General features: G+C 35.8%; 1 protein-coding gene across 6 annotated transcripts in view; it reads left to right on the forward strand.

Annotated features, from left to right (window-relative positions):
* Window positions 1–13,082: 13,082 nt before the first annotated feature.
* The window catches only part of Stxbp5l (syntaxin binding protein 5L), a 179,963-nt gene continuing 165,432 nt past the window's right edge, over window positions 13,083–27,613 (forward strand). For 4 of the 6 annotated variants that reach the window (XM_042668305.1, XM_042668311.1, XM_042668310.1 and 1 more), the window contains exons 1-2: window positions 13,083–13,230; window positions 14,498–14,694. In XM_042668305.1, the coding sequence (XP_042524239.1) occupies window positions 14,506–14,694 (189 nt within the window). In that variant the 5' untranslated portion in view covers window positions 13,083–13,230; window positions 14,498–14,505. The remainder of the gene's footprint in view (window positions 13,231–14,497; window positions 14,695–27,613) is intronic. The other 2 variants (XM_042668317.1, XM_042668314.1) reach the window with 1 other exon arrangement.

Genomic DNA, 27,613 nt, shown 5'->3' on the forward strand with positions numbered 1-27,613 from the left:
CACTCTACCACTTGAGTCACAGCTCCACTTGCGGCTTTTTTTTTAGTAGTTTATCAGAAATAAGAGTCTCACAGACTTTCCTTCCCTGGGCTGGCCTTGAACTGTGATCCTCAGATCTCAGCCTCCTAAGTAGCTAGGATTGCAAGCATGAGCCACTAGCACCCTACTCAGAACTTTGTCTTTAACTTCTTTTATTCTATAACTCAATCTAAACAAAAAATAAATATGTGTTGAAACACATATATCAAGATAAGCTGGAGACAAAAACAAATGTTTTGGAAAAATATGCAAAACCACCTCCAATCCATCTCCTTTCCAAGATTTGATTTTTTATGCCATCAGATGTCTCAATCCACCCACTACTCCTTCTTTTTTCAGTCCTATGCTGACCCCCAGAAGATCACTCCTCCTCATTTCCGTCACGCTCCAATAATACAGTTAGTTGTCTTGACTTGTGGGTTTCTCTATATACATAGATGGTATTTAATCTATGATATTTCCATTTATTTCCCTCTTTTCTCTCTTCCAGTGACCTTGTCTTCCACTTTTCCCTCAGGGACACTATAGATCACACCTTATATATACTGTGATATTAATGGAACCCTGTACACTCTCCGTTTCAAGCTTTCCAATCTGACAACTACTTCCTCAAATCTTTTCAGTTCATTTATCTCACTACCTCAATTCCAACAATCCTTTGGATTCACCAGGAGCAATAAAATATCTATCTATTGGATATATCATCTAATTACTCATGCTTTCATCCCCTTTGTTTTTAGCTGGGATTCTTGATTCAATCATCATAGTAATGTCCTTTTCTATGCCCTCATCCTCTCCTCACTCAATATATTACTTATCTTCAATACTCATTGAATACAAATATTATGCCAATTATATGCCTCTAATTGTGTAGTTGACACGACTGGAGCAAAGCTCAGAACCCTGCTGACTGGTCTCACTTTATATTCATGATCATTAACCTTGAGTGGGCCCTTAATTCTACCTAGCAATTATGTTCCTAGTCTGTTAGACTTAATTGGTTTTTTCCCCCTTTTCTTCTTCAACATCCAAAACTTTTTCCCTCATCTTCACTATTAACTGATCATCTTTCTCTCTTTTTCTAAAACAAAAAAATAGAAGTAATCCAAGAATTTCTAAAAGCAACACCACCCTTTTCTCTCTTCCCTAATACACTTATGTTTGTATACTCTGACTCCCTTCGTGTTCTTGAAGAAAAACTCTCAAGTACTGTTAGATAAAGCCAGACCCCAAGTTATGTTTTCCCTCCAAGATGCCCTCCAAGTATTCTCCATACTGTTTATGCACCATTGATTGCTCCCTTTCTAATGGATTTTCCTCAGTAGTAAACAAACATGCTGGTTTTTATTTTCTTTCTCAAAAGACAAAACAATAAAACAACCCTTTCCTTGCAGTTCATATGCAGTTTCTCTTTCCTTTATACAAAATCCTAGGAGAAAGATAGTTATACACTAGATCTGCAGTCTTCTTTCTGTTCTTTCGAGAACATGCTGCAAATCAGGTTTTACCCTTGCCTCTGCACCATAATCATGCCTGTCAGTATAACCCATAACCTCAAGCCCTTGTCTTATTAGACTTTCAGCAGCATTTGACATAGTTGAGCACTATCTCCCTTCACTTGACATGCAGTGCACACTCGATTGGTTTTGCAACTACCTCATTGACTGCTCCTTTTCATTCTCTTTCTGGCTATTACTCACTTTATATTGGAATGCCTTAGGGCTTAGTCTTTTTACTCTTCTCTTTTCTATCTCTACTTACTCCTTTGGTGTTCTGATCAAATATCATGCATTTAAATACCATTTAAATATAAGTGACTCACCAATGTATGTAGTTTTAATACGTATACCTTGGCTTTCTGCTTTGAATGTTTGACTTCAATATCCAACTATTCCCTGACAGGAGATTCATTTTAACAGGTCCAAAACTGTTTTCTGATCTATCCTTCATCCAAAACTCTTTCTCCTTCCTATGTCTTCTTCTGATCAGTCAAGCCATTTACATTCTTTTCATTGTTTTTATATGGCCTGTCATTTATTTAATGATTCTTTGTATTTATTAGCACATATTAAATATTATTGATCAATTACTTAGCCCATTTTAGGAGGTTTTTTCTTTTACAGAGGATAAGACCTAGGAGTAGTATTCAGGTGTGTGTTGTATAACCACTTAGAACAGATGTTGTTGAAATGATCTAAACATTAAACAATGCACTGGAATAGGTACTCTTGGTCTCTTTCCCAACCTTGAGATCCTATCATTTTTTTATCTGCCTACCTCAATGCACATATATAGATTCTAAAACACTCATGCAAGGACACAGATTCTATCAAGCTATGCAAATCAGGATGCTCTTGCTAATATTGTGTTTCTAGTTGCTGTGACTTTGGGTGGTGTGAACTACTCTTCTATACTGACTGCTTTTCAGTGCATATGTCATGGTTTTACTAGATCACATTACACACAGCATCACTGAGTCAAAATTATTTTAGTCTGCTAGAAGAAGTTTCCTAACCAGTTGTAAGGGTTCTTTAATATACATTATGATGTTAATAGTGGATATAAGGGTATGAAAGCAGGTGATAGGGGACAGAAATTTAAAGTTAAATATGTAGAAGAGAAAATTAGTGGGAAATTAGTGTCATTGCTTCTAGTGTCAAATACTTCTCTTTTTTCAAGGTCAGGCTGGCAATTTTTCAAAATTCCTACCCACAAATGCCCTTCTTGATTGATTGACTCTTACTGCTAGAAGCTCTCCTTACACTCAGGAGGCAGGTTTGCTTTTTATTGAATTAAAAAAATCTAAATGCCAAAGTGACAAGAATACTTGGCTTCTGTTTATTTCTATCTGATAATCAAAACCACATTCTAAAGCAGTGAATTTTCGTCTCACCCCAGGATAGTTTTAAAGAAGAAATAAAAATGATTTATAAAATGATATACTGAGGAAACTGCTAATTTTTCTTATTGGACCAAAATGAAGACTTGTACAATGCTGCTGACTCTTCCAGTTCTTCCTTCTCACTCAATAAAGCAAAAGGAAAAAAAACTCATTCCTTCATTATAGCTTCACTATTTCTCCTTTTTTTTAGCTTCACTATTTCTATGATAGGGTGAAAAATTATCTAAAGCTCACTTATGACTATGTAGAACTTTTTGTGGATATTTTTCTCCTTAAAATCAACCGTAGCTTATAAAGTCAGGATAAATGCTTATAATGTTGTATATAGAGAAGTTGAGCAGGTTCTTAGTGATTTTAAATTGTCATACTGATAAGCAAAGATAGACATACATGCAATTCTATATAACTGGAAAAATGCAATTATATGGAAGAAGGTAGGAACAAAGTAGGACATTAAGGCTGTTAGAAGGCTGGGTAGATTATCATTTTCAAAGCCATCATTTAATCTAAATATTACATAATGTATCAACTACCTTTTTAGCTTCAATCTTCAAGCATTCCTATTTTTAATAGCTTACCCTATGAGATTCAGAGTGAATGTATTCTTTTCCTCCAATGTTCAACATTTAAAGAGAAGTATGGGATATACAATTGAACAAATGAGAGTTGGTCGTAGGTTGAATGTCACCAATTGAGGGAAAGGGAAAGGGATCAAGAATAATTGCTGTGTTGTTAATAAGGAGCAATCTTGTTGATTGAAATACCAATCACCAAAATGAGGAGTATGAGTCGTTCAGACTCCTAGGGCAGAGTTTTTGAGATTTTTGAGAAACCTGCAAATAGAGATATTAAGAAGAACATTTATTATATAGATCAGAGCTCAGAGATCAGGGTTAAGAGTTATCAGTTTGTTGGTCATTAACCTTTGGATGTTATTTAAAGCCATAGGACTAGATGGAGTATAAGATTTAGGAATTAAAATGTAAAATGTAAAGAAAGAGGATCTAGAACAAACTCCTGAAGCAGCCTTCTAACAGTCCTAATGTCCTACTTTGTTCCTACCTTCTTCCATATAATTACATTTTTCCAGTTGTTTAAAATTGCATCTATGTCTATCTTTGCTTATCAGTATGACAATTTAAAATCACTAGGAACCTGCTCAACTTCTCTATATACAAAATTATAAGCATTTATCCTGACTTTGTAAGTTATGGTTGAATTTAAGGACAAAAATACCCATAAATAAAAGTCCCACATAGTCTTAACTTCATTTGTGGAGTTGTAGAGAGGATAATCCAGATAAAGGCTGTTCAGATGAGTAAGACAACCAACAGGGTGAAGCAGAAAAGCCAAGAGAAAGAATTCCTTGAAAAATAGATATTGTCAACTTGTTGAACACCTTTGAAAAATCTGATATGAAAGAAACTGAAAAAAAAGAAATTGAAAAGTACCCAGGTGATCTATGCATTGATTGATCAGTATCTGTCTGTTTCTCCCTCTCTCTCCCTCCCTCATTCTCTCTCTTTCTCTCTCTTTCTCCCTTTGTTCTCTCTTCTCCCCACCCCCATCCCAGTACTAGGACTTGAGCTCAATGCCTTGCCCTCTCATTGTTTTTTTCTACCACTCACTTGAGCCAGGCCTCCAGGTCCACTGGATTTAAACCCATTGGATACTAGTAACCTTAGTAAGAGCATTTGCATTATATAATGATGAGAATGGAAAAAAATTAGTGTGAATTAGAATTCAGAAAATTTAAATAACATGGAGACATTTGGTATAAAGGGGAGAAGAGAGATCCAATAGAAGCTGAAAAGAGATATGAGAGTACAAATATATCATTTGTTTTAAGATGAATGATATAGCTAAGGGGAAAATCAGAAAGGAAAAATGCAAAGGTGTAGATAGTGAAAAAATTAACAAGATGGGGTAAGGCTTTTGAGACACTAGAGGATTGATCGGGAACACACACCTAGGAGAGCAGGAAATATGCCTCCTAAGTTATTTAATATTGGGTGGTAACAATTTTTTTCTTACAGTTCCTATATTTATGAATGGTTTGTATATGCCAGCCAGCAAGGATTATCTCATTAATCTTTGCAATGCAATAAGGTTGGTGATTTTTATATTCTGTTAATAAACAAGAAAATTAAATTACACAGAAGTAACTTGCCCAGTATCAAACACTGAATAAGTATGTGACAAACATGGGTCTGTTTGAATCAGAGTTCTGTTTCTAAAAATTATTAATCCTAGCTACACAGGAGGCTGAGATCTGAGGATCATGGTTTAAAGCTAGTCCCAGCAGGAAAGTCTGTGAAACTCTTATCTCCAATAAATCACCAAAAAGCTGGAAGTGCAGCTGAGGCTCAAGTGCACCAGCTTTGAGGAAAAAAACTTACAGACAGTGCCCAGGCTCCAAGTTCAAGAGTGGATTTTGGTGGCGCATGATTGTAATTGTAACTACTCAGGAGGCTGAGATCTGAGGATCACTGTTTAAAGCAATCTTGGGCAGAAAAAGTTCATGAGACTCTTAGCACCAATTAATCACACCCCCCCCCCCACACACACTATTCTATCATATACCCCTGTCCCCTATAGATTTTGCCACTTAAATTTAAAAACTTTAAGGAAAAATAATGGCATTTATTGAAGTATTGGATGTTTTGATGATTTAGGGGAAAAATGGCATAGAATATTTTAAATAGGAATGATTGCAGAAAATTCAAGATGTTTGATTTCCATCATCAAAGGTCACTAGCCATCAACACATTTGAATATTTATGCAAACTTGCATTAGAGGAAGACTATACTTCAAGACAGTAGAGATATGGGAATAATGGGAGGAAGAAATGAAGCTGAAAAATAAAATGTTTTTCTAACTGAGGAGAGCTAGAGAGAGAAAAACCCATAAATCACTCTGGCTGTTAGTGAAAAAAAATATTTATAAAGTTCTTCAGCCTGGCAAAGGTTAAGAGAACAATGTTCAGTCAGCCCAAGATATAAGAGGAGCTGATTAGAACAGAAAGTTTATACTGTATGTCCGGAGAGGACCCATTCAAAGGGTTTTCTTGCCTTAAAGTTTGCATTTGGGCAGGCACAGAGTCATTTGTTTATGGCAAAAGTCTTGTTGCTGGTGTCCTAGCTTATATTCTAAAGCTCTCCTTGTCTATTTTAGCCGATATACAAATTAATACATATATTTAGATTTTTTTTAACATTCTAACCTTTTATTAACATCATGAAAACTTAATTTGATAATAGTATTACTAAATTTGTTATTACCATCACTAAAAAGATAATTTATCCATACTAAAACTGGTGCAATCTTCATGAGTCATAGTATATTAAAGCTTCAGAAACTATCAAAGGCTGAGCCTAAAAAGGATTGTTTTCACCTGCCTCTGTATTCTAAACCAAAGCAAAAATGTCCTTCTTTGTAGTTTCTATCATTTAATTCAAAGTTAAAGAATGTATCATCTACTGGTGCTGGTGGCTCATGCCGGTTATCTTAGCTACTCTGGAGGCTGAGATCTGAGGATCATGGCTCAAAGTCAGGAGCACAGGAAGGTCAGTGAGACTCTTATCTCAAATTAAGTACCAAAAAGGCAGAAGTGGAGCTGTGGCTTAAGCAGTAGGGAGCTAGCCTTAAGCAAAAATGCTCAAGCTCCAGAATAGCAAAAAGCAAACAAACACACATACAAAAACCCTATGGTCTATTGTCTGAATCTTGCTTACAACTTCAGTCTAAATTTCCACATCCACATCTCCACTTACTTTGTCTATAGCAGCAAAAATTCAAGCAGATTTTAAAAGTTTCTCATATTCCCTTACTTTTTTGTTTTCCTATGAAATTCGCCATCTATAGATGTAGGTATCTTTTTTTAAACCTTTTAACTTCTCCCTGTTCCTATTTTTATTCATTTCCATCTCAAATCACATACAGCAATATTATCTTTTTAATTTTCTAACAAAATTGAATGCAGGCCAGGGGCCAGTGGCTCATACCTGTAATCCTAGCTACTTAGGAGGCTGAGATTTGAGGATCATAGTTCAAAGCCAGCCCAAGTAGGAAAGTCTGTGAGATTCTCATCTCTAATGAACCACTAGAAAATTGAAAGTGATCCTATGGTTCAAAGTGGTAGTGATAGCCTTGAGCAAAATTGCTCAGTAACAATACCCAGGCCCTGAGTTCAAGCTCCATGACTGGCAAGAAAAATAATAATAATAACAACAACAACAATAGAAGTTTATGTTGTCATTTTTTTAGATAAAGAAGTTGAACATATGGGTTACTGTTTCTTTTTTCTTTTTTTGGGTCCGGTCATGGGGCCTGAACTCTGGGCCTGGGCGCTGTCCCTCAGCTCTTCAGCTCAAGGCTAGTGCTCTACCACTTGTGCCACAGCACCACTTCTGGTTTTTTTCTTTTTGCTCATGCGGTGCTGAGGAATTGAATCCAGAGCCTCACGCATGCAAGGCAAGCGCTCTACCACTGAGCCACCTTCCCAGCTCCTGGGTTACTATTTCTAACTTAAAAGTATGGAAAACTTTTATATTTGTTTCCACTAAATTGAAACAATAAGCAGTCATGCTTTATTATGTCACATGTTAATGTTCTGTGTAATTGATTATGCATACTTATTTATCACTTTATGTAGACGTTATTCAACATCTAAATCTAAACAACAAAACACCAATGTAGGTGGTATGAGATTTCATTTCACAAAAATGAATTCTACTATATGCTCTCCAGACTTAAGCTTTCAATCAGGATAAAAAATGTGAAACTTTTAAAAATAAACTTTAGAATTAAGTATGAGAATACATTGTCCTGACTTAGTAATAATGCTTAAAACCGAAACTTTGTCAAGTATTTTGTATAAGAATATTCCATAACTCTGTTGAACGTGAACTATACAACTTGTGGGTGGGAAGGGAGTAAAAACTGGGAGAGAGCAAGGGAAGGGGTGACATTGTCTAAAAAGAAATGTGCTCTTTACCTGACTTGTGTGACTGTAACCCTCTGTAAATCGCATTTATAATAACAATAAAAAATTTAAAAATTATTCTATACATTTTACATGTATAATAGTAAGCTTAATTTATGATAAGTTAAACTTTGGTTAGAAATAAAACAGCCAAGAATATGGTAAGAATTAAATAATGAAATATCCATATGATTAAATGAATACATTGACATTCAAATTGATGTGTCTGAAGAATATTTAATGTAATGGGGAATGTTCACAACAGAATGTTTCAATTATATTAAAATGTCCAGCAAATACTGGATACTCTCTACTTGGTAGAAGGATAATTTTGAGAAGTTTTCTTCTTTTCACTTATCATAGGCATCTTCTTTGATGAATGCTTCTGTGTGTACCATTTAAATTACCTTTTCAATGAGGCTTTGTAGTGGTTAGAAGGAGAGTATAGTAAACTTTGACTAAATAAATCAGAGACAGAATTTGGGATTAGAAAGAACTTACAAGTTAACAAGTCCAAGGCCTGTTTTTCTTCTTTAATTTTAGCCACAGTTAATCCATGATGCAAGAAACATATTAATAGAAAAGAGAAAATAAATGGAAGCTCAAAGCCAATGCCTACAAACTCCTTCAAGCAAAGTAAAATAATAACAGTGATAATTGTATTTTACGAATTTTTTTTTCTGGCAGTAGAGGCATTTATACTCAGGGCCTTGTACTTTCTTAGCTGGCACTCTACCACTTGGGCCACTCCCCCTTTTCTGCCTTTTGCTGCTTATTTTGGAGATGAAGTCTAGTGAGACTTTTCTGCCTGAGCTATCCTTGCACTGCCATCCTCCAGTTCTCAATCTCCTGAGGAGCTAGGATCACAAGTATGGGCCATCAGTACACAGCTGTACAAAGTATTTTTAATGCTTAATCTTGTATCTTTTGTGTGTGTGCGATTGCCTATATTTGTTTTTATATGCAAGGAAAAATTGAGGCTTAGAGGCCGATGCTGCTTGTTACTGCCACAGTTTAAGTTTAGATCTCTTCCAACACCAAATCCCACCTTTTATCACATTACAATGCGATGGACGAGTATAGGGAAACTTATATTAGAATACACACAAGGAACTGATTTTAATTGCATGTTTAATAACAAATATTTGAGTTTTGTCCTAGAAGGCATGAAGGTCATGACTCTGTTTGCAATTCTCCTATTGATTGCATGCTGAGCCATACTTTGTATGTTTTGGTTCTATCCGAATGATTCTTACCTGCTTATCTGAAACCCATGAGAGCTATGACATTATTTAATTAATTTGCCCTGTGGTTCCTTTTGAGGACTTGGACTATGCTGAATGAAGGTTTTTAATGCTGGCTGCTATATCCTGCCATATGAAAAAGAACTGACCCATGAGTACCCCTCTGATGGATGTATAATGGAGTCAGAAAAATATCAGATGAAGATTTAGAAAGGAAAACTAATTAATCTGTAAAGCTTTTGTATAAAGGATATAGGTTTTCCAACTCTCCTCTCTTAATAAAATTCTAACCTCTAGGCCAGCAAATGGAAGGATGATGCCATACCTTGATTAAGGAATAAGATTGGTGATATGTTGCCACATCTCAAACTCAGTATCTCTCAGCAAGTGGATTGGAGATGTTCCCATTCATTAATGGAAACAGTTGGTAGTCTTGCTTTATGGGAAATCTTTCATCATCATTCTCGCCCCACCCACATTCTCTCCAGCTGTTCTGATATTTACTGACAGTACAGTCTCTCTGAGTAGATTAGCATTGCCTTCGATGTCTTAATTAGTTATTGAATAACTGATTTACTTCTATTTTAGTAGGATACTCCCCTGTGTCTCTGTTAATATAATTCAAGTTATACTGATATTTCCTGTGAGATAAGAATCTCTGATTAGCTTGCTCTCCCCAAAGTCCTTTATTTTTTTTTTTTTTGTTCTCATTGTCTGCAACTCTCAGATGTCTTTTAAGTTCTAGTTAGTAAACTCATCAGATATTTTCTGCTTTACTTTGGTTTTATTTTGCTCTGATACTTCAGTTTGGTCATAACTTTTCTAATATTGAACATCTATATAATGGAAAAATCTTTGTCTTCTCAAAAGAAAACCACCACAAGGAAAGAGATTTGGGATAAGATTGATATGGGTCCAAATTCTCTTTTCAATAACCCACTAGACATATGCTATTGGGCTTATTACTTAACCTTTCTTTGCTTCAATTTTATCATCCATAAAAATGAGTTATAAAAAGCTACCATAAATGGGTTGTTGTGAAGATTACATGAGAAATTAAATGTAAACATTTTTATATAGCTTTAACTCATAATAAATAAGCTGCTAAAATGTTGGATTTGATGATATCATTGTTATGGGTTTAATTATATTCCTCCAAATTCATATTTTGAACCCCTGGCCTTCACCTGAGAAACAATTATATTCAGGGATAGGATTTTTAAAGAGATAATTTGGTTAAAACAAGGCCATTAATATGGGCCTTAATACAGTCAGCCTTGTATTTAATGAGAAGGAAATTGGGACACAGAGAAACTGGGTAAATGGCCAAAGACCAAGAGAGGTCAGAGAGAGAAGGTAATCTTCTGCAAGCCATTGAGAAAGGCCTCAAAAAAAAACCCTAAATCTATTAAATTTTTTTTGAGGGGGAGGCAGAGCTGGGGTTGGAACTCAGGGTCTTACAAGCACTATGATTCTTGAGCTCCAGATCTGCATTTTTGCTGGTTACTTTTAGGAATGAGACTAGCAGATTTCTGCCCTTGCTGGCCTTGAACCATGATTCTTGAGATCTCAGCTTCCTCAAGTAGCTAGAATTTTACAGATGTGAACTGCTCGTGACTGGCTAAACATGTTGATGTCTTGATATTGAACTAATAGTCTTCAAAATTGTAAGAAAACCATCTGTACAGTATTTTCACAATAAAAAAAGAAAAAAAATACAAAAACAAATTGTAAGAAAAATGTCATTCTAGTTTAAACTACTATTTTGTTAAGGTAGTCAGAGCAATACAACACACATATACTTCCTACAGTTTCAATATTCCTGAGCTTCAAATTTCCTCATCTGTAAAATGGGGTCAATATTTATGTCATACAATTATAATAAAGATCAAGTTAAAAGGGATATTTATAAAAATTCATAGTATACTAAATTTGGCATGTTGGTGCTGATAATTTTTTTAATCTGTCTTAGCTGATAATTTTTTTTTAAATCTTAGTTTTCTCCAAATGAAGTCAATTGTCTTTGTGAAATGCAACATATATTCACACTTTTTGCCATTATTGGATTGTTTTGGGGTAGAGGGATAGAAAAATTACTTTTATCAATTTCTTTATTGTCTTAAATAAGATCACAACTCCTTAAAATGAATTGTAATATCTTCAATAAACATCCTTAAAGGATCCTTCTAATATATTTCTTTAATGGTTAGATGATTTTGCTCCAAGGATTAAGCTTTAGACTGTTTTTCTTTGGAAAGAAGTCATGGTCTATTTAAAATTCCTACCCAGGTAATCCCTGTTTTTGAGGGATTCTTTCTGTTTACGGCAGAGTGGTTGAAGCTACTCATTATCAGAGTCATCTCTAGCTGGGTACAAGTTGTTAGGAATCCAATATAGAATGTGGAACTCTACTAAGATCTAGTTGACATCATACATGGATACACAAAACATGGTATTTTTTAACCCCTCCTGCACATCTCATAAATCTTTAGTAACTATTTAATGACTCACCTGTCCAAAACTCTTTAAGAGTTTATTATAAGTGAAATACTACACCGGGTTATAAACAAGCTAGGAGAAATAGATGAGTCCATGTCTACATTTAAGAAAGTTACTGTCTAGCTGTGACAATGAGGGAAAGTATAGGATGTCAGGGAAATGAATAAAATAGACATTAAGTACAGAAAAAAAAATCAGAATGAGAGTGTGAGCATTGAGCTGGAGGTGTGAAAAACTGAATTCTTTTCCATCTCCACTATTTCTTTGCTACACGCTTGGGCAATTTATAGTCTCATTTCAATTCTCCAGTCTCCTTTAACTGAGTTGCGGGAGGTGGAGCGGAGGGGGGGTGAGGGTGACTCAGAAGGAAGAAGGACCGGGTTCATTATCGGTCTGTAATAATATATAAGGCAATAAGCATTTGGATTGGTTACTGATGAATTCTGTTCTTATATACAACAGTCGCAGTTCCTGAGCTGTCTTTCCTTTTAACAAATGAACAAATCTAGGTCCAAAATTTCCCTAGTTCAATTATAGCAATTCAAGGTTCTAAAAGCACGTCTTCTTCTTTTGATGCAGTGTTTTATTTCCCTACATGCAACAGTACATTTGCCAAAACGATCATTGTGACTCACAGAAAAAGCTTAAAATGTGTTCTTGACACAGCTTACTGAGAAAACTGCTTCTTTAAAAAATTACGCATCTCTGTGTATGTAAAGATGGACAGCAAGGAGTAAGTTCACAGAGTGGAAAAGGTTAGTATTCTATTCTTAGAACCTGGAAAGCTTTATATTGCAGAACTCTATTGAAATTCAATAAGCTATGGCAAAGGTAACTGTTTAGTAGGGGTTAATTACCAATACCAGTTGACTGCAGGTGGCTGGACAAAAAAGGGAGCCCAATATATGCACCTGGAGAGCGAGAAGAAATTCACAGAGGTGAAAAACTGTAAAACACTTGCACAAGACACCCTTCCTACAGGTAACCCTTCTTACAGTCCTCAGGCTCCAGGCACACTAGTGCACAAGCATGTTGGCATTCTATTGACCCACACTTATGTCCTTCAACAGGTAGCGGCAATTACAGACCCCCAAAGCATCCTGCCTGGGTATACTGGCCAATATCGCTGTCAATCATATACCCAACCTACTTTTCTAAATTGTCCCCTCCCCCTTTCATTGGCTTTTCTTTCGGCCTATCTCCAAATTCCTTCCGCGCCTCGAAACCACGGCACTCGGCCCTATGGAGCCTAGGATTGGCGGAGAGGCTGCTCCCGCCCTCTTACGTCACCGAGCCCCGCCTCTTCTCCACCTCGAGCGGCCAGGACGGGAGGGGGGCAGGTGCCGGCCAGCTTGGGGCGGGGCCTGCCTCCCACGGCGAGGGGCGGAGCTTGAGGTGGAGCCCGCCCCGCTCGGTTAGGACCACGGAGAGCGCCAGGCGCCGAGACCAGAGGGACTGGAGAAGCGGCCGGAGCCTGGCCTGACCGACGTCTCGCGGGCCCGCCGCCTTCCGCGTCCTCGGCTTTCTCGGGCTGGCCGGTGGCTGGTGGCGTCTGAGGAAGGTGCCTAAGTCCGGGGTGTGCTAGTGGTCCGGGAGAGTCGCCGCCGTCCAGGCGCAGCTCGCTCACACCTGTGCGTGTGAGTGTGGGCGCGCGTGTGTGGGTGTGCGCACGTCAGCGTTCGCGCGAGTGCCCGCGAGGGTGTTGGGGTGTGTGGCAGCCGGGCGCGCGGCGGTCCGTGCGGGGGTGTCGGTGTGGCCGCCCGCCCTGAGGCGGGAGCCCCGTGCCTGGGTACTCGGCCCCGGGAAGGGACGGCGGGAGCCGCGGGGCTCCGCGCGCCCAGCAGGCTGAGGCGGGACGCGGGCCGCAGCCGTCGCCGCCGCGGCCGCCACCACCACCACCACCGCCGCCTCGCGTCCCTCGAGAGCCTCCGCGGTGCTGCGGGGAGAGCGGACGGCGGGCGGGCGGGCGCGGTGGCGGCGGCTGCGGGCAGAGGACCGGGCGTGGGGCGCGCGCGGCGGGGTGGGGGGCGGGGGGAGGCGGGAAGGAGATGGGTGACGAGACAGGGAAAAGCGGGGGGGGGGGGGATGGCGGGAGACTCGGGGAGACTGGCGGGGGTGGGGACGTCGCCGCTCGCCCCTCCCGTCGGCTGTTGCTGTGGGTCACCCGCAGATGCTTATTTAATTATCTGTATGTTTTCAGGTCCAGGCTTTTGGGGGATAGGAAATAGCAAACCCACCCCCACCCCCTGTACCCCCGCCAATTTACTATTGAGGAAAATAAGAAAGAAAAAAAAAGGGAGCCTAGGAAGATGATGGGGAGCAGAGCACGGCAGATGACGGCAGAGAAAATACTGGTTCCTCTGCAACGTCGTTTTTCCGAAAATTCAATATTCTGAGCTGAGCCTTTAGAAAGAAAGCCCTCCTTGAAGGGAGTCACAGAGGGTCCTCGTCTTTTGGACTCTGGTTTGATTGTATAATAATGATGATATAATGCTAATGACGATGATGACACTGCCTTTTATTTTTACCCCAGTGCTGATAAAGCGCAGCTACAGCTGGGGATAAAGCTCTTGAAAATCCGATGTGTGAAGAGGCAATACTGTTGCTCTTGGAGTTGCGGTTTATTTCATTTCTCTTTAATAAAGAGATTATATTTAGAATTAAAATTCGACCAAACCTAGTCTGACTTCTTCACTCAGTTATCTTCAATGTTCATAAAATGGGGGACTGGATACTACTGCCTTGACTAATGAAAAGGTAAAGGCTTTCTATTTGGTGTCGGTCCATGTAATCCACCTGGTTTTCCTCTCCTTTGAATTTCTCAACAGTGTTGAAAATGAAGAAGTTTAATTTCCGAAAAGTTTTGGATGGCTTAACTGCCTCCTCCCCTGGCAGCGGTAGCAGCGGTGGCGGTAACAGTGGTGGCGGGGCTGGAAGTGGTTCCATGCACCCAGGAGGGACTGCAGGGGTTCTCAGAGAGGAAATTCAGGAATCCCTCACTTCAGAGTATTTCCAGATTTGCAAGGTATGTTTTGTATTGACTTACAGCCGATTGTCCTGTTGTGAAGAAGAAAGCGCGCGCGCGCGCGCACACACACACACACACACACACACACACACAGGCACATGACTGGAAATTGTTGAGATGACAACATTAATGTAGCTTCAGGCATCGACTGTAGCACCAGCTTGGAAAGGAATGATAGTTTAGTTGGAGATAAGCACAAAGGTAAAGTAGAATTTGCAATGTAATTTTAAAGGCTCGCAAAATGTGTCTGTTGTAATTGTAAACTGAAAGAGAAAACAATCAATTGGTTTCTGGTGCTGTCATTTAAAGAAACTATTACTCGGTTTCACTGACCAGCATAAAATAAGTACGATCATTAACACCTTGCTTGAATTGAGCAGATACTAGTTAGGAAAATATATCTTTTTTGAGGGGTCCAGTGGAGTTGCTTTAAAATTCTAAATATAAGAACATCTTCAGATTCTTAGACTCTTCCTAAATATATGCCATAGGTTTAATATGGCATGTAATATGGAACTTGTAATACTTCTAAGCATTCAAAAGTAGTTCAGTACTTTGATTTAGTGAGAAAACATTTTAGGTAATATATGTTATTAATACACTTCTAATGAATAAACCAGAGAAAGAGTTCTGACAGGAAGGAAAGATGAACATTTATAGCATAGGATTTTATTAATATATAGTTGTCACTTTATGGCATACAATGATTAATAATCTTTATTGTCCCCCCCCCCTTTTTTTTTTGCCAGTCCTGGGGCTTGAACTCAGGGCCTGGGCACTGAGCTTCTTTTTGCTCAAGGCTAGCACTCTACCACTTGAGCCACAGCGCCACTTCTGGCTTTTTCTGTTTATGTGATATTGAGGAATCGAACTCAGGACTTCATGCATGCAAAGCAAGCACTCTACCACTAAGCCACATTCCAGCCTCTATAGTCCACTTTTGAGGTTACCTTGGAATGTGCTTTTGATATGGTTTGTGTAAGAAAAAAAGCTTTAAATCATTTGTGATACAAATGGGTATCGTTTTACAATTGTATTTGAATAATAAGAAAAAACAGTAAACTTTGGAAAGAGCATAAATTAAGTGCCAAGCATTTTGATGCCTTTTAATTGTCTTAGGCTCTATTCCTAGTGGTCCTTATAAAAACATGAAGTCTATAGTTCTCAGTTTACTTAAAAACCAAGTTTATTTAAAATTAAATAAATAGATTTAACCAAGTCTACAACTTGTATGAAATAGTGATTTTCCCTCAATATGAAATAATAGATGTTCTGTCATATTAGGGAATGGGTTAATAGTATTCATGAGACAAATTTGTAAAAGACTCCCAGAGGCCATATTTGAAGTGTTATATAGAAGAATAACGCTTTGATTCTTTAATCTGTGGTATATGGCTATTTCCTTTCCTATAATCTGAAAAAAATCCAAATACATCAATTCATGGATGTGATAGTGATATATGAGAATTTTAGTAGGATAACAGGCTTCAGGAAAATGTGTGAATATAGACAAAAAAATGGAATATATAGTCATGTACATATTTATTCAGAAGGAAATTTTTATTGGGGAATTATGTACTGCTTCAAATGTGGCATAGTAGGAAGAACACCGGCCATTTGCCAGCCATATTGTCTTGAGTAAGCCATTTATAGTCTTGATTTAAAATTTTCTTTAACCTATTTCTTGAAAATTTTTACCAAATATTATTATAAGAGCAAATATAAAGTTTATACTCAACAAACACGATATTTTTTAAACCTTAATAATACAAATATACATTTTATCACCCTTTCTAATTTGTGTAGTGCCTTCACCTATTGTTTGCTCTGCCATTAATCCTCTTTCAGAATGGAGAGGGGAAATATTTATGTTCTTTATTGGGATAGTCGGAAATATTTATTACCATACTACAGATACAGAAAGGATATTTGGTAAAATTTTTCAAGTAAATTATTAGAATAGATAGCATGCTTGTGATCTACTAATGGTACTTAAATAATACTCAAATAGGGAAATGCTATGTTATCTCTCTGAATAAGATCTAATGAATTGTAAAAAGTGATTATATAACTATGTTGTAGGTTAACTGGGCTACAGTAAAATATATAGAAATGGGTTAAAGAAAATTTTAAATTAGGAATGTTATTTAAATAGGAAGAGATAGTAGTGTAGCTTAAGTGATAGAGTGCATGCACTTCATATGCAAGGCCCTGGGTTTGATACCCAGTACCACCACCACCAAATATACACACACACACTCATTGATTTAACGTACAAAGAACATTTTATTCTGTATAGTATGAAGTTGTCAGCTACATACTTTCATCTTTTCAGCATGGTCAAAGTATAAATCTAGGTTGTTGTTTTGACTCCCTCCCCCCATTATTTGATGAGTCATCAAATCCTAATATTTTTGAATTTTATGCTATTTTTTATCATCTCTAGTACTTGCTATTTATATAACATTTTCTTGCTTGTTCTCTTGCAATCACTTACTATTTTCCTTATTACACTTCATTTTGCTTTTCTGAAAAAAAAACTTTTAAATCTAATATAGGTGGACTTGAACTTTGTGTTATTCAGATATTTTTGTGACACTTGAATCAGCTTTCCTGAACACAAATTTAATGAAACAATTTTGAACCAGTGCTCTATATAATTTCAAACTGCTTGGCTTGATATGTATATAATTCTTTTCAGAAGGGGTACTTGTTTACCTTCCTATTTTATTTCCTTGGTTCCCTAGACAGTTTGTGTTCCCTGAAAACATCATATTGCCACATAATTCAATGTCTGTTTTTGGTTATTGTTTCTGACTATATCAACTCTTTCACCTTAATATAGTTGAAGAATTCATAGTAGCCTTTACCTAGTTTAATAAAAAGGTGATAGTTTAATCACTACTTTGTTGGACTAGCTCTAGTTATTTCCTTATCCATCAGGGTCATTTATTTTTCCTTCTTTATTTTCCTATTGTACCTGGTATATACTCTATTGTGAACTTAGCTCCTCTTGTGATTTTTTTTAAATCCATCACTACCATTATACTATGAACTCTATGAAAAATAAATATGTTGTTTTGGTTTTATTGTTTTATTATTAGGTGTTCACTACTTAGTAGGCCATTTATTCTCATCTCTGGTAGTCTTAAAGTGATTTCTAGCCTTATTGTAGTCTCAGAGAAGCAATATCTAGGGACAGGGCCTAGGTACTTTTATTTTTAAGCAAGGGTCCACAGGAGATTCAAATAAATACTATTGATATGTTGAAGTACTGTTTAAATAAAGTGATATAACATGGTTGGTTGATTAATTGAAAAGAGATTAAAGGATCATGCTATTAATATATATTAATATATCAAGCTATTAATAGTGATATATGTCTTAAACATATCAATAATGACATATGTCTTAAACATATATATATATATATATATATATTTATCACCTACAAATCACTTGATGATTGGCCTGGAATTTTGTTGTTATTAAGTATTAGTTCTCTGATTGTAGTTCTATGACTTCTGTGTAGACTTATCTTCCATGAATTATTAAAAAATAATTTATTTAAAGTCACTTAGAACTTACATGTTTCTGAAGAAAACCAAAAGTAATTTAAAAAATTTAAAAGAAAAAAAAGCCAACTTTTTCCATACTCCAAGCTCTCAGCTTGCTTATCATGAGATCATAAGGGCATGCTGCAGTAAGAGATTGCAAAATGTAGGAAATATATTTAAATATTTTTAAAGTTACTATAGAGAGCAATCAGTTTTTCTCACAAAAGGTCCTTTGGTGCTATTGGACTAGACTCATTTAATATAGGATTTCTTTTGTTCCTACTTAACTATCAAAATAATGGTCTTCATAAATGCTTTTATTTATAGTGACTTTTTGTTTTTAAAAAAGGATAACTTTTCTTAATTATTTTTTTCTGCCTTTTTTAAGTTTGTATATTTTTATTAATTTTATTTTATTGTAAATTTTTCTGCTTTTTTTATTTGGGGCCTAGGGCTTGAACTCAGGACCTGGGCTGTCCCTGAGCTCTTTTGCTCATGGGTAACACTCTACAACTTCAGACATACCTCTGCTTCTGGCTTTTTGGTAGTTAATTGTAGATAAGAGCATTAGATTTCTTGCCCTGGCTGGCTTCAAACTGTAATCCTCAGATGTCAGATTCCTGAGTAGCTAGGATTATAGGCATGAGCCACCAGTACCTGGCTCTTAATTCATGTTTAATATATAAAGGGATATCTTTCAAAGTATGTTCTGTTGTAGCATTTCATTAAAAATGAATAATGAATTATTGAAAATGAATTATTCAGAAATATATAGGTGAATAATTTCTAGTTTTCTAGGAAATGGTAAAATTTATAAGGATGTAAAGAAAATCATTACTTAGGGGCTGGGAAGGTGGCTCAGTGGTAGAGTGCTTGCCTTGCATGCATGAGGCCCTGAGTTCGATTCCTCAGCACCACATAAGCAAAAAGAAAAAAGCCGGAAGCGGTGCTGTGGCTGAAGTGGTAGAGCGCTAGCCTTGAGCTGAATAGCTGAGGGACAGCGCCCAGGCCCAGAGTTCAGGCCCCATGACCGGACCCAAAAAAAAAAAAAAAGAAAATCATTACTTAAATTTTAGAAGATCAAAAAAAGAGGTTATATTTAAAGGATTTAGAGAAGATAGTTGTTAATAATAGAAGATCTCCAGAAAGTACACAGTAGGCCTTTGTGATAGCTGAGGAGAGGATTAGTTAAATGAAAGATTTGTAGTAACTGAAGGAATTTGGGGAAAAAAAGGTATTTTGACCTGCCTATTGTTAAGATATTTTCTTTATAAAAACAACTTTAACAGTAATTAGGATGTAAACCACTTTCAGCCAATCAACTACAATGAGAGTGGAGATATGATTATTTTGGTTATTTTATCAGCAGAAATTACCAATGGTATTTTCTGGACTTACATGAGATATTAGAAGGGAGAGCATGATTTCAATTCTGTTGAAGATTTTGAACTACTAGTTGAAATTGGTGATATCTAAGATGATTTTGAATATAACAATATTTAATGATTGGCTAGATCAACATCATTTGAAATTAAAAACATAGTATTTAATGTTTGTTTTCAGTTAAGTGTTTATAACTGTCACTGATACTGAATTAATAACACCATAAAAATTAAATTCTAATTATAATATATGCATTTTATTATAAGTAAACCATTTTGCAATGGAGGTAGAAAGTAAGAATTGGCAATTAAAGAATATATCTGTGTGCTTTCTGTTTTTCTGCTATTACAAGTTTTGATGACATTAGAAACCTAATGTTTGAGGCTGGAAACCCCAGCCCCAAACCTTAGTGGTAGAGTGCTTGCCTAATATGCATGAAGCCCTGGCTCTCCTCAGTACCACATAAACAGAAAAAGTTGAAAGTGGCACTGTGGCTTAAGTGGTAGAACGCTAACCTTGAGCAAAAGAAGCTCAAGGACAGTGCCAGGGCCTGGCAAACAAACAAAAAAGAAAAAGAAATAAAGAAAAAAGAAACCTAATGTTTTCCCAGATAAGTGCAATAAAATTAGCTTACTGTTAAGAAAGTTGATTGTATTGCTTCGTGTTCAGTCTGACTTGCTATAAATTGAACCAAAACTGTCTCTAAATCTACAAGCTGAAAAAGTTTGTAAATCATTAGAAGTACAGTAAATTCAGAAGTCAGATTGAGTCTGGATGAAATGTTTACAGTATGCAGACATTTGGTGAATATAAACCTAGCAAAGGAGGCTCACAGTAATTGAGCAGAATGAGAGGAGGAAAACAAGTATAGAGGTAGATGACCTGAAATTTTCTTTAAACAAATATCAAAGAAAGAAATTCAGCCATATCTTAGCATGCAACAGAAAGGTCAAAGGTGGTAAACACACACACACACAGACACACACACACACACACACACACACACACACACACACACACTTGTCAAAGACAACTAAATCAGACCAAGAGGAATTTGATTAGGAAAAAAACTTTCAAGAAGATGCTGGGTAAAATTAAGTTCACACCATAATAGAGTACTCCATTTGACATAGTCAATACTTATGAAGGAAATGTATAAGAATTTGATCGCATATGAGAGTGCTGAGAAAGTAGCAGAGAAGGTATATTCTGATACATTTTTATAAATTTATAGGGGTGGCAATGCAGATAAACTAGAAAAGAGCAATTGAGACTACTGGAAAGAGAAGGATAGAAGCTTTACCTTTTATATTAGTAAGGATATCTGATTTGGATTTTCTTTTTTATTTCGACAGGTATACATATTTTATCTGAATTCTCAGTAAAAGCAGTGCTTTCTCTCCTTTAGGATAAAAATGTACTAGAATAATGTTAGTAATTTTCTAATTCTGTTTCAGCAATTACTAAAAATTTAGTGGCTTAGAACAAAACAAATTTATTATCTTATAGATCTGGAGGTAAGAAATCTGAAATGGTTGTCACTGGGCTAAAATCAGACTGTTGGCAGGGCTATATTCTTTTCTGGAGGCTCTTGGGGATATTTTGTCATCCAGTTTCGGAATTCCTCATGTGGTGGCTACTTTCCATCTTTAGAACCCTCAATGGCAGTTGATTTTTCTCATGTCATCATTCTGACCCTGACTTCTTGCTTCTCTCTTGCATGGTTAAGGTTACTTATGATTCCACAAGGTCCACTCAGATAATCTAGGTTAATCTTACATTGCAAAGTTGGCTGATTAGCAACCTTTTTTCTTCTATATCTTTAATTTTCCTTTGCTATATAAAGGTTTTTTAGGGATGCAGTGATTCAGTGTGTCACAATGATGTTTATCACCTTCACCTATTTTTTTCTTTTTAGTTATATTTTGGAAAAAATATATAGAATAGAGACTAGTATATCTAACATCTAGCTTCAACAATTATTAATTTGGGAAAATTTGCTTATATTTACACTTATCTTTACTACTTTGTCATTTCATACTACTGTGTCTTTCATTTTGCAAATCTCATGTGTTACTCTGTCTGTAAAAACTTCAGAAACCAGATAAGGTCCCTTGTTTTTTCAGTATAATCTTAAATATCATTGTTAGATTTAAAAAATCAAAATTTCTTTGTATAATTTAATATGTAGTTAGTGTTTAACTCTTCTCAGTTGTTCTATATATCTTCCTTTTGGAGTTAAGATTGGGATTCAAACAAAGTCTACATTGCATTTTCACTTATCTTTAGTCTATGTGAAGGCAAACAATTTATTTGACAAATTTAGTTAACTTGGTTTTTTGTGGAAGTTAATGAAAACAAAACTGATTCCTTCTGCACTGGAGGGCTATATGTAAAGTGTGTGGGTTGTTCAGTTGACATTTGAAAGTTGTTTTCTAGATATGGAAATATCTTTTGAGGAGTAGGAAAAAGAATTTTTAAAAATCATCCTGAGCAATTCTGTTTTGTGATGCTACTTGGGAAGGCTTTGCTGAAAATGTTAGATAACAGAAAAATATAAAAAATGTATGTTGAAGTGAATTAAGTAAAATGATCTATTTGGGTTACAACTTATGTTAAATTTGAGGTAAATTATTAGGATTAGATAAAATTTCACATATCTCTTATGTGAAAGAGTAGAATATTTGGCAAATATTCTATAGTACTTAAAAAGATGAAAATGAATTGGGTAAAGTCTTTTTATTTGATACTTAGATTTTTCCTAAGTTATAGTTATATCCAAGACGTAGTAAGTAGTAAGGAGAGTGATGGAGGATGTTTATGAAGATGCATTGTACTTATGACCTGACTCATGCAACTGAAACCCCTTTGTACAATTACTTAATATAATTTTTTAAAAAGATAGTGGGTGGGCCATAAGTTGGATATACTTGACTGACTTGGAAAGATATGTGGTTGATGAAAACAGGGTCATAATTTGATTTATTGAGTTCCATAGATAAGCAGTCTGTATACTGTGTTTATCAAATGCTTACATAATTCAGAACATTCAGGAAAAATTTTTGTTTTCAGATCCATCTTACCTAAGTTCTGTATGGTTCCATCTCGCCTAAGTTATATTTGAGGTAAAATTCAGTATCTTGTGCTTTGTAATAGCTACATAGATGAATTTAGTAATGCCACTTATAATGTACAGCTTAAAGATCTATTTTATAACTCAATCCTAGGCACTTTAAAAAATTAACGTTCATGGACACAAGAGGTTTTTCTTTGATGTTGTTGTTTTTAATGTACTATGTGGTTTCTTGTTTCTTTTGTATGTTCTTCCTGCTATGGTATATTCCCTGTTGTCACTGTATCCTGGTATTATATATATGTTTATCAGAATTAGGGAAGGGAAAAGGAACAACAGAAGACAAAAGAACAAGGGGGGAACTAATGCAACAGTGATATGCACAAGACAATATGTTGGAAATAACCTGTACAACTTGGGGGAGGGGTTGGGTAGGGAGGGAAAGTGAGAGAAAAATGAGGGAGGGGGTAACAAGTTTGACAAGAAATGAACTTATTACCTTACTTATGTAATTGTAACCCTTCTGTATGTCACCTTTACACCAAAAAATGCAAATATGTTAAAAAAATTAGCATTGACAAAGCAGGCCTTTTCTATGATTTTATCCTCCAGAATTCTGACTATTCCTCTTTACCCTTGTCCCTATCCAGAAACTAAGTTTCACCTTCATTATTTCTCAGTAATGCCATATGTATGTGATATATATCTATATAAGACATACAGGTATATAAAAGACATATATCTGTATCTATGTAGATATCAATATATCTATATATCGATATATATCTGTACCCTTACCCTAACCGCACATACTTTTGGCAACACTGGGGTTTGAACTCAGGGCCTCACACTAGGCAAGTGGTTCCATCCCCAATAGCAGCCCTTTTTGCTTCAGTTGTTTTTCATGTAGGATCTCATTTTTTCCCCTTTTTTGCCCTGGACATGCCTGTACTTTGATCTCCCAACTTACGCTTCTCACATAGTTGCAGTAACAGGTACATGCTACAATAGCCAGCTTATTGGTTGAGATAAGGTCTTACAAACTCTGGATTGCCTTGAATTGCAGTCAACCCAATCTTTTGAGTAGCTGCATTATAGGTGTGAGCCATTGTGATATGCATCAATCTTATTAGTGCATTTTAACTGAATGGAATAATGCATTTCATTTTTAAAGGTTTATACATGCATGTAATATAATTTGATGATGTCTGTCTCCCTCATTATCCTTCCTTTCCCTCTCCTACCCCATTTCTTTGGTTTCCTTAGTCTTTTCTAATAACCTCCCTTCAACTTTCATGTCATCACTCTTTTTAGATTCCTTATGTAAGAAAAAACTATTTAATAATTCACTTTCTGAGTCTAGCTTATTCTGTTTAACATGATGATTTGATCCATTCCATATTCATGCAAATGACATAACTTCATTTTTCTTTAAGGATAAACAATATTTTATTGTGTATGTATACTACATTTTCTTTTCCCATTCATTTGATGATATGTTTCTAGGCTTGATTGGGTAATTATGAATAGTTTCTTGATAGACATAGGTATACAGGTATCTAATACACATTAATATTGATTATTTTATGTATATACCAGGATATAGATATATAGATATAGATATATTTAGGTTTTAGAGCAACTTATACTGATGGCCATAGTGACTGAACTAAGTTACATTCTTTTCCACCACATTATCTCCAACATTTTTTATATTCTTGATGATAGTTGTAATAGCCATTCAGACTAGAGTGAGATGGAATCTTATTGTAGTTTTGGTTTTCATTTCCCTGATATCTAAAGGTGTTAGCATTTTTCTCATGATTGCCTACGATTTACAGTTCTTTTGAGAAGTATCTATTGGAGTTTGAACTTCTGGATTTGCATTTACTGGGCAGACCTCTTCAGATTAAACCATACGTCCAGACCTTTTTCCTCTGATTATTTTTGAGATAAGGTTTCAATTTTTGCCCAGATCAGCCTGGACAGTAACCTTCCTGTTTAACATTTCCACCATAGTTGGGGTGACAAATACATGCTACCACACTCATCCTTTTCTGTTGAGAAGGGGTTCTAGCCTCGAACTATTAACACTCCCAATTTCTGCCTCCTGAGTAACTAGTATTTCAAGCACAAGCCACCCCCCACCTGCTTCTCTAGTGTTTAGTTGTTTGTTTGTTTTAACATATTTTGGCTATTAATTATCTGTTGGAAGAATTGCTAGGAAAGATTTTCGCCTATTCTATAGGCTGTTACTTACTTGGTTATTTTCTTGCTATACAGTGCCTTTACCATTTGATGTGATTCCATTTGTCAGTTCTTGCTATTTATTTCTAAGCTATTGAAGTTTATTTTTTAACTGTTGATTTTTGTACGTTTTTATTGTAAAAATGCTGTACAGAGGGGTAACAGTTACATGAGCAAGAAGTTGTTATCTATGCCTTATCTTAAAGTGTTACCCCAGTGATTTCTTTCAGAAGTTTTAAGGTTCCAGGTTTTAAATTAAGGTCTTTAATCCATTTGAGTTATTTTTCTTCAGGGCAAAAGATAAGGATCTTAGACTAGACACGTTTTGATTTGACCATTCTATTTTCAGGAATGAAATTTTGATACAAGCAGTACTATATAAACTTTATGTTTTTGTGACTAATACAATACTTTATGTCATATTCTATTTTAATTTTTATAATTTTATGATGCTTCCTCTTATTTTAAAAATGGATTAAGATTTTTGTTCTTTGTGTCTTTCCTTTATTTCGACTATTTTTTAATCATTTTCTAATTTGTTTTCTATTTCCTTGTCTTTAGATCCCATTAATTTAAGTGTATATTTTCTTGGCTAAAATTCCTTTATTTATTAAAGAGAAAGAACTTGGAAAATATTTAAAATACTACTTTGGCCACAATTTCACTCTTCACAAGTCTAATACTCTTGCTGAGACTATTAACATGCTAAAATAACACTTTCAGTCACATTTCCTATTTTATTCACCAAGTTCTTCTTGAAAAGATTGAAATACAGTTAATTTTAGTCTTGGTATAATCATCAAAAAGTTATCTTTAAATCATGCTTAACAATAGCTAATACTCCAATATCTGTTCTTATAGAAAAAAAGGCTATATATTTACTCTAATTTTAGTAAATTTGAACTTTTTTTCCATATTGCTCATGTATCTTATTCCAAAAAAAGCTATAGACTTAAAAAGTTTATAACAAAATGTAAATATAAAGAATGTGGCATTCTAAGCACTGAACATTGAACAGAAATAAAATGAAATTTAAAAATTCCTACAAAAAACTGTTCTGTATATTAACATTAGTGGGATAATCTGCCTACAGAATTCTGATTTTTCACCTGAATCCTGTCCTTTATCTAAACCAGTTAACCTGCTGTGTGCCGGTGGCTCATGCCTATAATCTTAGCTTTCAGGAGGCTTAGATTTGAGGATTGCTGTTTGAAGCCAACCTGTACAGTAAGTCCCTGAGACTCCTAACCACCAATTAACTAGCAAAAAGCTGGAAATGGAGCTGTGGCTCAAGTAGTAGACTGTTAGCCTTGAGAGAAAATGATAAAGTCAGCACCTGAGTTCAAGCCCCATTACTGGCACAAAAGCAGAACACCAGTCAGAAGACATATTATTTGGCCTAAATTGCTGCAAACATTTTAAATTGTTTGAAGTCTCATTTCTATTTGAAGTTGAAGTCTCATTTCTATTTTTCTAACAATTCTATATTTTGAGATAATTATTATATTCAGTAGGGGGAGAGTTGAGTGAGTCATATTCAGAAACTTATTGGGTCTAGTGGACATTCAGGGAAGAAATACACTGGACATAGTCACAGAAGGCAATTTGTTTTAGTGAAATCAAATATAGGTGGAGATTAATATTCATGATGAAAACTTCAAATCCTGCGTGAGGAAAAGAGAGATGGTGAGGGAGCTATGGTACTGGAAAAGAATCCAAATACTCAGGTTGATCTTGAAGAACCAGGATTAAAATTGAGCATTAATTGCAAAATTAATTTAGTATCACACTATTGACCAAGGTTTTTACTAATGTTTAATCTAGTGAATGCCTTTCTTTTAAATGCATGGTTAGAGTTTGATGATCCGATTCATTTTAGTGACACCATCAATTATTTTTCTTCTTATAATTTCATAGTACAAAAATTTTTAACCTGTTTTTGTTCTCTTTATTCTCTCTGTCCAAGTTATCTCCAAGGAACAGTTGTTATTCCTTTTTTTTATAATTCCTTTTAATTTTTTTCAGTTTCCCCATGTTCTTTGTGCTATACTGCCTGTTAATTGTTCAATGGGTTTTCATCGTATATCAAGTTTAGTCAGGCTGAAAAATCTACTAAGTCTAGTCAGGCTGAAAAAAATCTACGAATTTTTAAATATGGCATTTTGACTATTTCTTCAAAATATTCTGTCTCTTCATTGTGAATTCAGCTGTCTACATATGATTTAAAAAAGATTAATGGGACACCAGTAGCGCACACCTGCAATCTTGACTGTTTAAGAAGCTGAGATCTGAGGACCTTAGTTCAAAGCTAGCCCAGGCAGGAATGTCCATGAAACTCATATGTCCAATTAATCACAAAAAGCAGGAAGTGGAGATATGGCTTAAGTTATATAGTACTAGCCTTGAGCATAAAAGCTCAGGGATAGGACCCAGGCCCTGAGTTCAAGCCCCAGGTCTGACAGAAAAAAAAAATGGTAGATTTTAAATAATTTTTATTTCTATTTTTCTTAATATTTTTCTGCTTCTTTTGATTTCTGTCTTTCATATTTGAACCTTTTTCATTTTAGGTTATCTGTTTTTGTTTTGTTTTGTTTTGTTTTTGCAGGGTAGTAGAGGAAAGAAAGACCCGATGGTTGGGACTGGAACTGTGTGGCTG

The sequence above is a fragment of the Dipodomys spectabilis genome, unplaced genomic scaffold, assembly GCF_019054845.1.
Source record: "Dipodomys spectabilis isolate Male_0828 unplaced genomic scaffold, ASM1905484v1 ptg000017l, whole genome shotgun sequence".
Classification (NCBI taxonomy): Eukaryota; Metazoa; Chordata; class Mammalia; order Rodentia; family Heteromyidae; genus Dipodomys; species Dipodomys spectabilis.